At 43.4% G+C, this 18,192-nt stretch overlaps 1 protein-coding gene across 6 annotated transcripts in view; it reads right to left on the bottom strand.

The window, feature by feature from the left end:
• ERBIN (erbb2 interacting protein) overlaps positions 1 to 18,192 on the bottom strand; it is a 261,007-nt gene that overhangs the window by 117,604 nt on the left and 125,211 nt on the right. For 2 of the 6 annotated variants that reach the window (XM_085884466.1, XM_085884470.1), the window contains exon 1: positions 13,502 to 13,677. The exons of the other annotated variants lie outside the window; for them this stretch is intronic. In XM_085884466.1, the coding sequence (XP_085740592.1) occupies positions 13,502 to 13,548 (47 nt within the window). In that variant the 5' untranslated portion in view covers positions 13,549 to 13,677. Of the gene's footprint in view, positions 1 to 13,501; positions 13,678 to 18,192 lie in introns of those variants that run through there. 6 annotated transcript variants of the gene reach the window in all.

The following is an 18,192-nucleotide window of genomic DNA, read 5'->3' as shown; positions in this document are numbered from 1 at the left end:
CTATCTCTATCTCTCTCTCTCTATAGAGTGCAGCCTGTGGCTGCTGGTTGCATCATTGGTTGGGACGCGGCTATGCCGCTGATGCAGTGTCCACCTTCCCAGTTCACTGGTGCTCATTTTACCGAACTCGGAAGGATGACAGGCTGAGTCAACCTCCTGGTGTATTTTTAATTCAGTGGCCAACGGGGCTTGAACTCAGGACCCTAGGATCCCAGGCCACCACCCTAACCACGAAGCCAACACCAGGTTACATATAGAGTGAAGCATTGGCTTAACCCCACTTTTCACTTTGGGTGATTAGTCAAATCAAACGGTCTGCCCTTTGCACTGTGCAAGTATAGACATTACAAATGAGCTAGTCCAGTACCGTGTACTTATTTGCAAAGGACTGCTGGAGACATTTACTGCACAGACACTGAGTTGCTGAGGCCAGACAAATGGTATTTGTGGTTTCATACATCATACTCACAAACAACAAAGCACTTCAGGTGTCACTGTTTTACATTCCAGATAGGATCACAGTGAGAACTAGAGCAACACACGGTGGAATGCAAACCTCTGCCAGGCTGAACAGTTTACGTTTTGCTTGTACCCAACTGATCGGCTGGATCTGGATCCAGACTTGAACCAAAATCTCATCAATTCTTCCTTGTCAAACACACACACACAACCTCTCCACCAAATTTTGTCAGAATTCTTGCACAACTTTTTGATATATCTTGTTCACAGACAAACAGAGACAGGCAGACAGGGGTGAAAACATAACCTCTGTCCGCTTTCAGTGGCAGAGGTCATAATAAGAACTCTCTCATGAAAATCTTCAGAAGACTCGTGCATTGCCCCAAAGGCAAACCACCTTCCCCATCGAAATATAGCACTTGCCCGGAACTGAAACACCAGACACATCCGTTACAAAAGGGAAATGCTCCAGTCAGAGTCCTGCGTCAACCATCTGCCAACACACAGCAAACCTCCATGACTTTATTGAGGAACAGGACAAATCAATTTCCTTTTTAACCACTGAAGAGGTAGAAATTTGCTGAGTATGTCCTCGTATCCATGGACAGGCAAACAATTGCAGATAGCCAACAGGAAAGAATACACATTATAATCTTCAAACGTCAGTCCATTTGCATGTAGCAGTTGTACGACATGAATACGAATGAAAATAAAACCCAGCAGAGATTCCAAGACATACATCCTTCTTTCCCACTAAGTCATGAAGAGCCGAACACATCCTCCATTTGCCCACCTCTGAAAATTTATTTTCCAGCTTTTTAACACCTTGGTCAAGTGGAAGCAGCAGAGCAGCCGAGTGCTCCCAATGGGACAGGAAAACGTTCAGCCAACCCTTGCCTCCCCGATGAACTGCGCAATGCAAGAAAACATTTCAAAACATCATTTCAGATACGATGCCACGACACTGCTGCCTTGCATTCTCCACCCGACTCTAGAATTCACACCGCCAGGTACCTTTATGTGGCAACGGATGTGCTTTGCTCAAAGACTTTTGTAATCCTGTCTGCTGAAGAATTATGGTGGAAACATCGCAAAAGGAATGGATCAAGAGCATCCATGATCCATGGGTATGACAGTGGCCAGACGCTCGAACCAAGCAAATCGAACGCATGGCTTCACCTATCTCTCGGATGATAACCAACTCGCAAGTGATATCGCACGCCACGAGTTCAGCCATGGTCATGGGGAATCAGGCTTTATTGCGGTCATAGTCACATGCGATGAGCAATGACGGAAGTGTCCCACACCAGCTGCTGGGACATTTGACAGCACCACACATCGTTTTTTTCCGAGATCAAGTTTTTTTTTTTTTGGGGGGGGGGGGTTAATGCTAACCACAAGTACGTGCAACAACGGTGCGAAGCTTACAAGGCAAAGTTTCGTGCAGGGAAAACACGGCCACATTGAAGAGCGAAATTCCAATTTTACAACCAGCATGGAAGCACCTCTCAAATTCACGAGTTTGACAAGGCCTTCAGTCACTTCACGATTGGAAGATCCTGGATCATTTCCAAAGAATACAAGGTGGCAGAGAAGTCGTCATGCGATTTGATGTGCAGCATTTGAGAATGCAGGAAACAGGTATCACCCCCTCCACCCCCATTCCCCCAACGACAAAGACAGATAAAGATTGATATCAGTCCACTCATTGATCCCAAATATGGCTGATAACAATAATACTCTTTAAACTAGAATGGCACTCTTCAATGTCGACTGATAGGCCTCTGCCCACATTATTACATCATTGTAATACCTTTACCAACTTTGATTTGAATCCCTTGAGCTGTTCTCAAGGATCACATTTTTACCCAACATGACCTTTGACCTCTTGATGCCAAAATCGAATCGGTTCATCTGTACATCATTATACATATTTGTATCAAGTTTGATCAAAATCCAATCCATTCATTGGGACCATTCTCTGCACACTGCTTCGGCAGCAACGACGCTGTCTCCTGGGCTATTGGGCACAATTCTAGACGGGTCACCACTCCGACGCAGGATACTCGAAAGGCTCAATCATTCGAGCAAGCTGGTACTCATTTTGCCGACCTCGGAAGAACGACAGGCTGAGTCAACCCCACCTGGTATTAATAAATCGGCCGAACGGGATTTGAACTCAGGAACCGAAGATCCCAAGCCTGCCACCCTAACCATTAAGCCAACGCCAGGCAAAAAATATGTATATAAAGCATGCCAACATTAAAATAAACATGAAAATAAAATAAATGTCTGTATGAAATAAACAAAAACAAGAGTTTTACCTTTTAAATTTATTCCAAAACAGCAAAGTCGTATTTAAAAAAAACAGCGAAGTGGGTGAGCATAAGAATATGTACAAGTACTGTCCTCTGCCGTAAATATAAAAATCCAATCAATTGGTTCACAAGTTATCAAGGTAACATGATTTTTACCTAAAATAACCTCTGACCTTTGACCTCTTGGCTCCAAAAGTCTAATCAGTTCACCCTTGCATCAGTATACAAACTTGTACCAAGTTCGACTTGGATTCCTTCAGCCGTTCTTAAGTTATGGTGGTAACAAAAACTTGTCACGGACGGACACACGCACAACCCAAAAACATGTCTCCAGCGACTTTGTCAGCAGAAGCACTAAAAATATAAATATTATAGGACAGGTGAGTGGTCACATTCCTCAATATCCACTGATCACAATCTTGTGCAATGTATTTACCTATTCCAGGACTTTAAGAGAGCAGATATCAAGCTCGGCATAAAATTGATTGCTCAAAATGTCATTTAATGAAGATATATTTTTGGGTCAACCAGTCATCATTCATGTTCGCAGATGAGCACTTGCCTCAAAATACTGGGATGCCAGGTTAAGGTTCTCTACACTATGATCAGTTCTCCAATGCCAAAAAAATACAACGCCCTTGCAATTAATACAAAAGTACAATTATGCTGCTTGCAAATGCTTTGCATACCATGAGCTTGAAATAAAAAGGGGGGGAGGCAGGGTGCGAGTGAAGTTCATTAGGAGCACTTGTGAGCAAGGATGAGGCATTACCAAGGAGTTGTGGTGGGGGGAGGGAAATTAATAATTACAGATATGCTTAAAATACATTTACTTACTTATTTCAGATATATATCATGCTCTACCTCTCCCCCAGCCTGGTGTTAGCTTAGCGGTTAGGGTGGTGGCTTGGGATCCAAGGGTCCTGAGTTCAAGCCCAGTTGGCCACTAAATTAACACCAGGGGGTTGACTCGGCCCGTCATCTTTCAGAGATCGGTGAAATGAGCATCAGTATACTGGTAATAGGGGGCACTGCATCAGCGGCACAGCAGCACCCCTGAAGCCCCTGTCACACCTTGACGATTTAGTCAGCGTATGGCAACGTTTCAAAATTGATCTAAAACGCTGGCGTACGCTGAACTATTGATGTTTTTTTCAGTCTTGGGCGTATATTAACGAGTTGGACGTATGCATAACGTATTAGTAACGTACACAGAACGTTTCGATAACTTATACCAACGAATGCTTAGTGTGTTGTCGGCGTTCACCTCTTATGCCCAACGATAGTCTAACTTATGCATAGCGCGGCAGAGTATCGCCGACGATCACGTGGCGTAGCCTATTAAAAGGCTGCCACTCAACGATTCAAATCATAACCGCACGAGACATCGAAGTGTCAACATCACCGTCATGCCGAAGAAAAAAAAAACCCATGGAGTCTGGAACACTGATGGGTTCCTCCTGTGAAGCCCATTTTTATATACCAATTCCCCTAAACGCTGCCAATACGCCATTTTATGGGAGCTAAATTATATATTTCAGGTTAGAAACACGTTCAGTAAGTTCTGTGGTCATCCGGAAGACGTCAAATACGTCTACATACGTCAATATGCGTTGGAGATAGGTTCAAAGCACGTTACTCATAGGTTAGAAATAAGTTTCGGGTACGCTAGACATTACCTCGACGTATTCCAACTTATGAGTAACTACAAGTAATGTGTGTCGACGTGTGTCAACGATCGCATAACGTGCCAACAACTATGGCCAGCGTATGCAGAACGTGAGAGTCATAAGTTGAAAAAAATTTGAACATGCACAAAATTTGTCGACGAGCTCGGCATACTACGACGTATGCCAGCGTGCTTCAGCATGCTCATAACGTATACAAAACTTACCCATAACGTATTCGACGTGTGCCAGCGTATTAGCCAAATTTTTCATACGTCGGCATACACTGGCTAAAACGTCAAGGTGTGACAGCACCTTAACCAATGAAGCAACCAGCAGACAAAAAGGCATCACACGATGGGAACCTCTCCCCCAGCCTTCAGATACACGTTGCGGACAAAATATTTCAAGGCCACAAGCCAAAACGGCAGACCACACAAGGGGTCCACAAATTTTAGATCAACTAGAATGGCACTCTGACGTCATGACATTGACAGATATGCCTCTGCCCACATTATTATTGAAGGCTTCCACGTTAAAAATAAATAAATAAATAAATAGAGTTGCCAAACCACATACCAATGACATCAATTTTTTTCCCCTCATATAATCTAGCCTGAGATGACCATCAAATTCTCATACTGATTAGATAAAACGTGTGACGTATGCAATAATGCCATAATGAAGCCACCTATGACATCATCAAAACAAAAAAAAAAATGCAGTCATTTCCCATGGGGAGTACTTGACATGTACAAAGTCTCAACTTGTCCCATGGAGCAGTTTTGGAGATACAGATGTTCAAACTTTTTCCTTTTTTCCAACATGGCTGCCACACCACATGATCTACAACATAATCATTAAAACTCTCCAATGTTGAAAATTTCATGTCAATCAGAGAAGCAGTTGCTGAGAAAACAGAAAAAAACTAGGTCACCCAGTGGAGTGCATACCTCCCAACATGCAATGCCTGATTCAAGAGAACATATTGTTACGAATCTGGAAGCCTTTGCACACAAACAGACAGCGGTCTCCGTAGCTTAGTTTTTTTTTATATAATAAGAATGTGTTTATAGTTAGAATCCCTCCTTCTGTCGAATGGGAATTTCGTGTGCGCTACGAGTTATTTTTTAGTTCTGTTTTTACAAAACAACAACAATGACGACGACGACGAGATGACGACGACACCAGCCTCACTCAACCCAGTCGCCATTCCCGACTTGTTTTTGGCTGAAGGCGTGGGCCTCCATCAGTCTCCATCACCTCAGATCTGACTCCGCCCCAGAAAGGTGGGAGTTGCCCCACCCACCGTGGGCCTGTCCAATGGGGGACGGCCAGCAGATCGCGATGGGACCGTCCAATCAGGAGGCGAGTGGCGAGGAAAGAAACCGCTCCCAACTCAAGAGAGTAGAGCAGTGATTGTGGCGATTGGCTTGGTCTGAGGTCGTGGTTCGAGTGGTCTGTGGTCCTTTGCGGTAGCTCACCGTGGTGGTGGTGACCGAAGAGCAGTGATCGTGGCGACTGCTGAGCGTCAGCAGTCGTGGTGGCTTGGTCTCGGTCGTTGTCTGCGGCCCTTTGCGGTGGATTCTCGTGGTGGTGGTGGCCGAGCTACCAGGGACGTGTAAGTGGACTTCGGGTCGTGGGTTCGAGTCCACCGTGGTGGTTCGGAGTCGGTGTAACTGCACGAGCGGGAAGGTACCCCGGCCCGGCTCTACCGAATAAAGACCCACGGGGTCCAGTTTAGTGTGTGTGTGTGTGTGTGTGTGTGTGTGTGTGTGTGTGTGTGTGTGTGTGTGTGTGTGTGTGTGTGTGTGTGTGTGTGTGTGTGTGTGTGTGTGTGTGTGTGTGTGTGTGTGTGTGTGTGTGGTGTCGCCAGTCTGTGTAAATAGAATTGTTAAGTGCCTTGTTCATTGTACATTACATTTCGTTATTCGTGATAATTCTGCTCTGTGTCCCCCCTCCCTGATTATTGTTATAAATAAACCCGTTAAATGTTCCAGTTCATTGTTCGTGTTTTCTTTCATTGGCCTAGCATGGTGCGTATTGAAAAATAGTAAGGCCGTTTGGGCCAGTAAATTGTTCATTTGGTCCGGCGCGACTTTGGTAACTTCCCTCGGTTACGCCGGATCCGAATCGGTGATAGCGACTCGATTCGGACAAAGTCGGCCGAGGGTGTGGTTTCCCCGGTAGTTGGAAGGCGTGAGTACTTAGGTAAATTGGAATTGGACAAGTGGACCCTATCTCACGCCGTCAAAATATTGGTGACCACGGTCCTCTAAGTGACCCGTGAACTTTCGGAGTTGTCTGAGAGTCACGACCTAAATTCCGGGTGTTCGGTGGGAGACGACTCTACTGCTCAACCAAGTGGTCGTTTATCGCTGCCGAACCCTGGCCCGCAACAATATCATAGACCCAATACATTTTTGAGATACCATGCGACATATCATTTTTATCCCCATCTCTCAAGGGTGAAGAATAAATTTAAAAAATTTTTAATTCTCAAATTTGGATCTGGATTTAGATATTCAACAAAATCAAATCACTTCATCCTTGTCACACCCCCAACCCGTCCACAAATTTTTGTCCGAATTTGTCCACAACTTTTTGAGATATAGATACGAGTTTAGCCACATATCTCAATGGTGAAGAATCACTTAAAAAAAAAAAAAACACACACAATTCCTCGAAGAAAAAAATAATTTTTCCAGCTTAACTCATAACCCTGCAAGGTTGATAAATCATGAATGATAAACCTTCACAATATGCAAACTTGAGATCATTCCTAAATGGAATACGTAAATGAATTGGCTTCAAAGTTGACAAACGATCGCTTTCGCTGACTGTGTGAACAAACAACAAATACCCTTATCAAATCATGATGAAAGACCAGATCCAGCCCTCCACCCTTCCCCATTCATCTCTATCCCTCCACCAGCCCAAACTTCACCTCTTCCTCCCTATCCCCTTCTCTGCTCATCTCACGATGAAACACCAAAACGGAGCCTTTCTCAAAGATTGTAAAAGGTGGGAGTGCCTTTGCTCTCGAACAAAACAAAAATAAAATCATAACCTCCACATCCCAACATCAAGACATGTTTTGCCACTTTTAAACTTCAACACAAGATCAAACATAAAAAAACTTTGCAGATTGCCACAATCATACATAAAAGTGACATCAATACTCTCCATATAGAACCGTGATAAGTTACATACAGGGGAGCTCAGATAAAAATCAAAGCACCCACATTAGAAAACAAATCATATCTAGGATGCAGCAAGAGATGGGCCACCTGAGCCCCTCCACCCGACTCCAAGACACTTGACAGCTTGTAGTTCAGTTTGTACACAAATCACATGGAGGACAAATAAATGGGGGTATCAGTGTAGACCAACATGAATTAGAATCTTGAAAAGTATGGGACAGTGGACAAAACAGATGGTATGAGATTTGAACCTGGGCTCCCCACATAATGAACTGGGAGTTCTGATGAAGTTGACTGTTGACGATTTAATTGCTGGTAAGACGAGCAGTGATATATCATGAGGATGTACAGGAGATAAGGAAAAAAAAAAAAAAAAAAAAAAAAAAACATTACAGGTATTCATAAAATGTGGAGAATTTATTCCTCCCCCCCACCCCTACAAGAGCAAGGCTCATGAAAGAGCATGGTTGAACATCTGCATCAGAGAAATTGTGCAACCTTCAAGGAGCAAAAAAGTACAGAATACGTGCATCCTGGAGTTAATGAACGGTCGAAGAACAGACCACAAGGAGCAATATCGGAGAAGAGGTGATATAAAACGGATCAGCACTGACCTGCTGCGATGTAAAAAGCAACAGACCATGTCCTTCAACCTCGGCGTAGGAGATGCCAATAACGTTGAGAACTTTGGATTACACAGAATCCAGGAGAGACAGATGTGATGCTGGGGTACCAGCCCATAGGGGAGAGAAGTCCTTCATTGAGCTACAAGCAAGAGCCTTGTAGATTACAAGTAGCTCTGCATTTGCAAGGAAAGACTTGGATCGATGAAGGATGCCCAGTCTGTGGATTGCTTTAAAAGCCAGCCTTGCTTTATGGTTCGCCCAGGAAAGGTCATGGCTGATGGTGACACCTCGAAGTTCAAGAGTCTGAGGTCCCATGTTGTATCGAAATGTTAAGGTTTTCCTCATTGGTCATTTTAACATGTCTCATTAGGAGTAGTCAAATGTTTATAATAAACAGTCTCGAAGCAAAACATTTGGCTATCCCCAGGTCATTTGAGAGAAAAGAAATAAAGGATGAGAAATGTGGCAAAAACAAAACTCAGATCTCAAGCTCGAATGAACCACAGGGGCACTCCACCCTGCCTCTGCCCTTCTGAAGCCACACACTGCCCCCTAAACATCCCAAAATGTGTGTATTTGTATATATATATATATATATATATATATACAAACATTCATGAAGTACATTTCTCTTCAAACTGTCTGGATTCTCTCTGTGATCCATCATCTTTGGTTGCAGGCTTGAAATATTTGAGTGACGTATAACTGAAGGCCGCCGAGTGAGAGGGTGGGGCGTTGGAATGCGATGGTTAAATCTTAAAATAAAATAAATAATGCCAGGGTTCCCTTCCTCTCCATCCCTCCACCCTTTCCTCCCCCACCAAAACCTCACCTCTTCCTCCCGATCCCCTTCTCTGCTCATCTCACGATGAAACACCAAACCGGAGCCTTTCTCAGATATTGTTATAGGTCCCATGACTTGCAAGACATTAAAATCATACACTCAAAAAAATAATTCATCAATATCGATTAATAAGACTGCCTGCCGGTACTACAACACGTCCGATAAAATCAAACACGTGCACAATCACGTCGGTTCAACTTACAAGACAACTGCTGGTTTAAGTCAAAGTGGTGAACGATATGAAAGCATGCTAATAAAATAAAATAAAATAAAATAAAATAAAATAAAAAAAGTGATAAAAATTTCCCTTTCACTTACTCACGCAGAAGAAAAGCAGCCATAGCGGTTAGAAAACGCCACTCAGAATTTACACGTTTCCATCCAATCCCCATAGTAACTCATGAGCAAATTATCTCCCACAGATTCCCAACGGACACCTGATGAGGATGTCGAGCTTCAGAACCAGTGAGGCTTTAACTGTTGCTGTTTATGGAGCCCATTTGCACCAGAAACCTGTGTACTTTAGGGGAGATGTGTGGAAAGGCACAAGGTAAGTTGAGGGGCATTCAAAATAATCTTGAGAAAGGGATGGCATGATCACAACATAATCGGAGAGGGACGGACGGATCAAAAGCTGTAGCTGTCGCTCATGGAATTTGTCAATGGCCTCTCACCAGGTACGGCAGATGATGCCACTCGCGATGAGGACGACAGTATGGGAATCAAATATGACATGGGGTGGCAACAAGGTCTGCAATTGCAAAGCTTCCATAACTTGACTGTGACAAATCATAAAACTTCCAATTCAATCATTAACGGCAGGGAGCAAGGGGGCACGGTTGTGTGCAGCAGAGACTGCATGCTTTGAACCGCTATAAAAGGTGAGGCAATTACCATCTGCTGTCATTGTGGGAAGAATTCACAACATTTGCTGTTTACTGATGCACAACAAACAGAAATAAGTAAGGAAAAAAAAAAACTACTGGCGAGATAATGAAATGAACCACTCTGCAAATTGAGGAGTCACTTTAATAATTATCTGGGAGATTGACCTCAAAACTTTCACAAAGTCAAGAATGAAAAAGAGCAGCGCCATAGTCAGTTAAAAGTGTGAACAACACAAACAATAGTTTGATAATTCAAATGAGCTCCTCCTCATGAGCCTGAGATCAACGTAAATAAAATACATCCCCACTACTTTTACTTATTTGTTACATGATCAAAGTCTTGTAGTGGAACTGACACACACACACACACACACACACACACACACACACACACACACACACACACACACACACACACACACACACACACACACACACACACACACACACACACACACACACACACACACACACACACACACACACACCTTGGCGGGACTGCTTTTACTTCCAGGCACACTGGGTACCAGTGACGTCACAACAATGCCGCTGCCTTAGTTAACACACTAAGTGGGGCATTTCCCAAGAAGGAATTTCCCCCTCCCCATGGATGCCAACCTATGGGGATTGTCCGTGCTCTTAACCTTTTAAATGCCGAGCGTCAGAGCAAGGAAGCAGCACATACCATTTTTAAAGTCTTTGGTATGCTCTGCCTATGTTTGAACCGCTGAGATCCCAGACTCGGAGCGGACGCTCTGGCCATTACACCACCCAGTCTGGTAAATTACGAGTTTGTTACCAGGTTCAGTGGAAATGTGGTTCGAGGATCCGCTCTGTGTCTGGGAGGTCGGTGGTTCAATTCACACAAAAGACTTCAAAATAATCTCCCGGACAGAAAACGTGCCGCTTCCTCGCTTGAAGCTCAGCAGACTGGGGAATAGGACACAGATGTTTGTATCTCATGGGCGTTGGGAGGGGAGAGATATTTTTCCTCAATTGCCCCACTGACTGCAGAGAGAAATGTGACGTCACGAGATGGCAACATTGGCACCCGGAGTGCACTGGGAAGCAGTCACTTCCCCCAAGGATACCGGCTGTATTTGTCTGAACTCCAGTGTTGTGCAACACGTCTACTTTTCCTCCATGATCATTAGAACCTGTAAAAATTGAAAACAGAATTTGACACAAATGCGTCGATGGATAAACCTCCAGAAACACGAGACAAACCTGTTACATTTGAGCTCAATTAAAGGTCACGTGAGAGATCGAGTGCGAGAGAGAAAACATCAGATGCTTCGAACTGGAGTTATAATCTGCAAAAATATTTTCTTAGGGCACATGACCTTCGACCTGCTGACCCCAATATTGAATACGTTAATCTTTGTATTACAGCCAAAACTTGACAGATTTGGTTGAAATCCCTTCTGTGGTCCACAAGTTATTGTAGTAACAAAGATTTTTCAATTAAAGGTCAAAAGGCCATATACATTTACCTTTTGACCCCAAAAATCAAACGACTTCATCTTTGCATCATTGCACACAATTGTACCAACTTTGGTCAAAATCCCTTCAGTGGTTCACAAGTTACAACAGGAATGAAATTCATCTAAACAAGGAAGTCTCTGATTATAGCTTCCTTGATCACATAAAAGTTCTGATCAAATTCGGAGGGAGAGTGGGGGAGGAGGTTAATTAAAACAAGAGAAAATTCCAGAAACACAAGTTTTCCGTTAAAGTTTTTGTGCATCGTCACCGATGCATCTCCAATGGATTTACAAGCAACACGATGTTAAAAATACCTTTCCATGCCAAGTACACAACACGGTAACGATGACAAGTGATCAAAGCCCATGCAGCATATAGGAGACATTGTTAAGCACCGGTGCAGTTGCATTAGCAAATGGGAAACAACCAGAAAGTCCTGGATACAAGATGTGAGCATGAAGAACTGATTGGAAATCCAGCACCAACACCATGGCTTCTGTAACAATGGGAGAAGAAAACATTCAAGGCAAGAAATTGTCGATGCAGATGTTGTGGCCAACCCACAGCACGTTTGGGAAATCTAAATGCCATGGGGATTTCTCGACAGATGCTGTGGCCTACTCACAACATGTTGAACATTTATATCCTCTGGGGGTTTCGTGATTCACATGTTGCGGTCAAATCAGAACATGTGAACCAGAATGGTTGACTGCTATGGAGAAGCCACAGCTTCAGGATTCCCAAAGAAGTCCACATGCAAGCGTTTGAACTGGATACCGAGAAATACTGCAAGGTGAAGAAAGACTTCTGCGACGAGGACAGATGAATCATGTCCCAAAGAACAATGGATATTTTTGAAATTAGTTTGGATTATGATAATAATCCCGCAAACAAACATGTCCATCAAAACGAGAGCTGCAACGTCGTCATCCCACAAACGCTGTATAGTACAATAATTATCAGGCAGGCAAGTTTGGTTAAAAAATTTTTTTTTTAAACCAAGCAAGCAAGACTCTGTCCGGTTCAACTGTTCAGACAATTCACAACAGACAGGAGCATGCAAAACCACAGCCAAGTGGCCACATGTATTGAGAAGAAGTGCAACTGCAAGTAGAAATGCCAGGGGGTTCGTCGACTTTAAAATATTCCATCATTAGCCGACAAAATTGCACTGCAAAACAAACGACTGCAGCAAAATGAAATGTTTTTAGGAGAAAATATAAATCAAGGATAATGAAATCTTCGGAGATTTGATCTCGCAGCGATTCCCCAAAGGACCGAGCTTGTGTCCATGCAGCATGGAGCCAAGCTTTGGAGCCCAAGCTAATGGGCTCCAAAAGAAAGCCCTTCATCGGGCTGGAATATCTAAGGTTCAAGGACAAAGCTGACAGACGTGAGTATTTTCTCACCGTGAACACAACAGCAAAAGAAGACAAATGACCCTTCAAATAAAAAAACAAAAACAAAGTGTGACCAGTTGGTTGCGGAAAAGTTGGAGGGGTGGGTTTGGGGGGGGGGACAGGGACAGTGGGTTGGTGGTGACAAAAGACTGCATTCCTTGTCAGAGTCAGAAGCAGTAATACCATCTTGAGCATCACATTGAAGGAAGCTCATTCTCATAAAAAGCTCATTGGAAAGAAAGACGAGCAATCACCATCCCATAGAATTAACATGTTGCCAATTCCAATGATTGTGACGGCGTTACAATGAGTGCCCCCATGGCGATACACGAAACATGGCACACACACACACACACACACACACACACACACACACACACACACACACACACACACACACACACACACACACACACACACACACACACACACACACACACCATCAGGGTTGGACAATATACATCACCAAGGGAAAGTGAGCAAAATGCTCACAGCATAGGATACCTGGAAACCGTGCTACAAAAGAATGCGAGCAAGAGGGGGGGAGGAGACAAAGAGTTCAGTAAGAAAGGCAGCAGAGTACTGCACGTTTAGTCCCGAACTCGTACTTACACAGCACGGGCAGCACGGAGTCCGAGCCACACGGGTCTGGTGCCCATACTCGTTGGTAGAGAAAAGGCAGTTTGGTATTCGAAAGGAGATTCGAACAAGAGAATATCAAACGAAATGGAAATTGAAGGGCAGGGGAAACAAGGAGGATTGGGAGTGGTGGGGGGGGGGGGGAGGGAAGATTACATGAGGTTAGTGGAGTGCACGACTGAGGGGAAATGGGTTGGGGGGTGGGGGAGAGATTACATCAGGTGAGCAGAGTGTGACTACACAGAAAACAAGGAAGGGTCGGGGGGGGGGTGCGTAGAGAAGAGTACCTGGTGAGAGGGGTTAGAAGAGGGGAAAAATGGGGGGGGGGTTCGGGAAATCGATGGCTTCAAGGCGGAAGAGGGAAGTGAGGTGTTCGAGGTGAAATAGGAAGTGTTGAAGAAAAAGGATAAAAAGGGCAGGGGGGATGAAGAGTCGGGGTGAAGGTGAGTACTGAGGAGGGAGGAGGAAAGACAAAAATCGCTTGGCTCGGGCCTGACCGACACCCTCCAGGCGGTTTTAAACTTCGCACAGAAGCACGGGCACATTCTCATCTACATTTTTCATCCTCCGCTTGAACTCCTGACTGCCGAGCAATGTACTTTGGACTAACAGCGTTGTTCCGTTCACCGACACCCGACCGACGCCATACTGCAATCCTTCTCCCCTCCACGACTCCCTGTCGTTACTCTTGCTCTCAAACGCAATCGCACAGAACATAAATCGCTCGACACCCCCTAGTCACGGGGAAACATGGTACAGGCTGAGGGCAGGGCAAAGGAAAAGGAACGTACTATTATGGACATCAGTGGGGGTTGAAGGGAGCAAGGGCATTTCCATGCAAATAAGGACAGAGTGCATTTACAGGAAAATATATTTTTTTAAATATGTATAATCGAAAAAAATCAATTACGAAACCAATGATGGAGGTGGCACTAATAGCTTACTACAGCAGCACGAATGAACTTTGACTTCTGGTATTATCAAGATGCTACCATATGGATGTGCACCCCTTTCCTTTCTATACAAACCCAATATCGCAATACAAAAGAAAACCAAAACGAAACGGAAAGGGGGGGGGGGGTCTGAATCAAATTGTTGTAAAACAAAGCAAAGCAAGTGCGTTGTTGAGTTCAGATGCAGACTTCACCCTTTAAATAGCAAGCAGGAATTGAAAGGTAATTTTTTTTCATTTTTAATCCTTTACACAAGGGCACAAATCGTTTTATTACTTTCTCATAAATAAGGTAACCCGCGAAGGGTAAGACTTACGTGGTATTATTGGGGTGAGGCCGGTATTTCATGCTGCGGAACTTCCAAAAGCAAAAGCAAGACATTTCAGGACTCAAGCAAAGGTGTGTGCACGCAATTGTGACACGAAGAAGGGATGTAAAGAACGATCTTGGGGACATTTGAGCCTTTCATGTTTGTACCAAGTTCAAAAGGCAGCGACACTACTTCTGTAACTGCCCGTGTTTTATACCCAGCTTCTTGTGGGGTCGAACAGGAAACGTTTTGTGATACAATTCTTTCACGAACCAGATGGCCAGGACTAACGTTCAACCGAAGGTGAAAGGAATTTGGAATTTGTTCGGAGTGCCAGCAACAACAATAACTTGCCCATGGGATCTTTAACAGCCACTAACGGCCGGTGCTGGTAAACCGGTCTTCCGACGGCTGCTATGTACATCGATGCCTCGACCTGCATACCAAACAGAAGTGAACCACACCCCTCCCTGCACTCACACACATAAATGACTCAAAACAATCAATTCCATAGCTCAGAGACAGACGGCTTTACGTAGAAATTCCATGAAACTCATGTGCAGTACTCCAACATGTGGCATCCCACTGCTATCACTGCACCATAAAGGCTGAGTATATATATATATATATATATATATACATACATACTTTTTTTTTAATCAAGTATGATGACTGGAAATCCATTCCTGACAAAAGGACTCAATGGCAAGGGTGGTGACAACTTAAGCAATCTTGCCAACCTTAAATACAGAAAAAGTAAATAAATAAACAAACAACGAACATCAAAATCTTTAAAACCAGAACAGAATAAAGAAATGTTTTACTCAGCAGACCGGGGCATCGTAAAGGACACATTCGCTTCCACTTAGCTGCACAAAGCTTGGCCGTCTTTGCCAAAGTTGTTCTCATATTATTTTTTTTAAATATATATATATATATATATATATATATATATATATATATATATATATATGGAACAATTGTGACTGTTTTGCACAGCATCACCATCAGGCGGCTTACAAAAAGCTTCAGCCATATATATATATATATATATATATATATATATATATATATATATATATGGAACAATTGTGACTGTTTTGCACAGCATCACCATCAGGCGGCTTACAAAAGCTTCAGCCATATATATATATATATATATATATATATATATATATATATATATATATATATATATGGAACAATTGTGACTGTTTTGCACAGCATCACCATCAGGCGGCTTACAAAAAGCTTCAGCCATATATATATATATATATATATATATATATATATATATATATATATATATATATATATATATATATATATATATATATATATATATTATATTATATTATTCCACATCTTTTATGCAAGAACAACCCTTTTGCATTTCATAAACCACACTTTCCCAAAGGAAGGGGAGGGGGGTTACCATTGACTAGAAACAACTGACAACCACACAAACACCATGGTTGCAACTATTGGGATGCCTCTTCACGGTCGTTGCAACCCCCAATGTGGGGTCTAAATCGTCTGCACTCTTCCCTGTTGCCTGCTTAGTCAGGGCAGCGGGGTCACGGTCAGAGCACCGATCGGTCCCCATGGACCAGCCAACTCCTTCTTGCCTGTGTCTCTGTCTGTCTGTGTCTCTCATGGCCCTGACTTCACGAAAGCGGGGACACACCATCTTGGATACGTGGGATCTCTGGGTCACTTCAGGGAAATGGATCGGCCATCTCCGTGCAACAAGCCCGTTCGAGAGAACTGTCCGGGCTACAAAATAATACCACCATGGCTATAAGAGCAAGAGAGAGAGAGTGCATCATGATGAGTGGCTCACATTCTGACTTCAAAACATGTACACCATCTGCTGTACAAAACTCAGGTTAGGATTGTGATGGAATGCTCTCTTCTGTCCACATGACTGGATGATATCCAAAACAACACTCAAGAAAGCTCCACTCAACCAAGGCAGAACTGTTCGTTTTTAAAATTACCTCACCACCATTTCAAATAAATAACACCCCACAATCCCCTCTCCAATCTCATTTCATCTTCTGTGGTTGCAGTATGTACAAGCTGGAGAATTACCCTGCAAGGAAGTCACCGACCATGCTCCAACACCACATTTCAGCACTGTAACAATCTATACTAACAATATCCACAAAGGCCATACCATGTTGAAAATCTAACCACATTGACAGGCCATCGAGTGTCGCAATCTCTCCCCCACTTTTATGAGCATACTTACACTCATCAAATGGACTTCAACATCATCACTCCATTCTGGATGAATAGAAACCCTGGACTGTCCGACTTCTTCAGTGATGCAATGCACTGATGACGAGACATGACAATGCCCCTTCGGAGGACACCATCCACCACCACAGGTAAACAAACACAACAAAGACTACAATGGTTTAAACACAAGGTTTGCCATCCACAAGCCAATCGTGCATGAACATCAGATGTTGCCTTTAAACGGTGCCATCCACGTTCTACTGTTTGAAGACATATAGGGGGAAAGAGGGTGCGGTGAAGCAGAGGTGAAAGCTCAAGGAAAAGCTCAGTGACGGAGGTAGAAGGTCAACGTTCCAGGAGCAAGACATTAATTTATTGATTTACTTTCTGCATTAAATAATTAACAAGTAGAGTAATTCACTTTCTGAAGATTTACAAAATACAGTGGAATAAATAACATGATCACCAAAGCAATCTCCACATCAAACATTCAAAGGCGGCAGATATTGACCATTTCATCAATCTCTTCCCCCATACAAACGTTTTTTTAGAAACAATATCTCGTCCCACTCAACCCACCCCATACAGAGCATGCGATGATACCAACACTCAGCAAACACATTCCCCCAAAATGATCTAACTCAAAACAAGGCCATTAAACTATAAAAAGCAGTACAAACAAATCCGGTTTAACCCACAATCCTGCCAATGCTTTATTCTTTTTAAACACAAACAGTAGTGAGTTACGCAAGAGGAAAAAGGATCTTCTGTAAACCATTAAACGATTGAGGTCAATATATATTGTTTTTCGTTTTTTGTTTTTTGAAGTTTTTGTTTGTTTGTTTGCTTGTCTGCACACACTAATCTCCTGTATGGTGAAAGATGGAGGAAACCTCTGAAACAAAAAATGTCAGAACAGGCCCCGGGAAGGTTATAGGCGAGGTGGCGAGGCCCCTCAGCCGGGGGGGGGGGGGAGGGGATTTTGGACGGTAGTTTATATTTAATGGGATATTACGGCCAAGGCCACTGTTGAAATAGATTATGAAATACAACGAACGACCAACGACGTCAATCACAAATCACCACACTACACCACCATCAATTGACATTGCTGAACCATCACCAACGACGTTCACCGCCTCCCTCAGGACCGGCAA

Source organism: Eptatretus burgeri, chromosome 6, assembly GCF_056783735.1.
Source record: "Eptatretus burgeri isolate ZD-2024b chromosome 6, Ebu_testis_v1, whole genome shotgun sequence".
Lineage (NCBI taxonomy): Eukaryota > Metazoa > Chordata > Myxini > Myxiniformes > Myxinidae > Eptatretus > Eptatretus burgeri.
The sequence above is the reverse complement of the archived record's forward strand: the minus strand, read 5'-3'. Positions and strand labels throughout refer to the sequence as shown.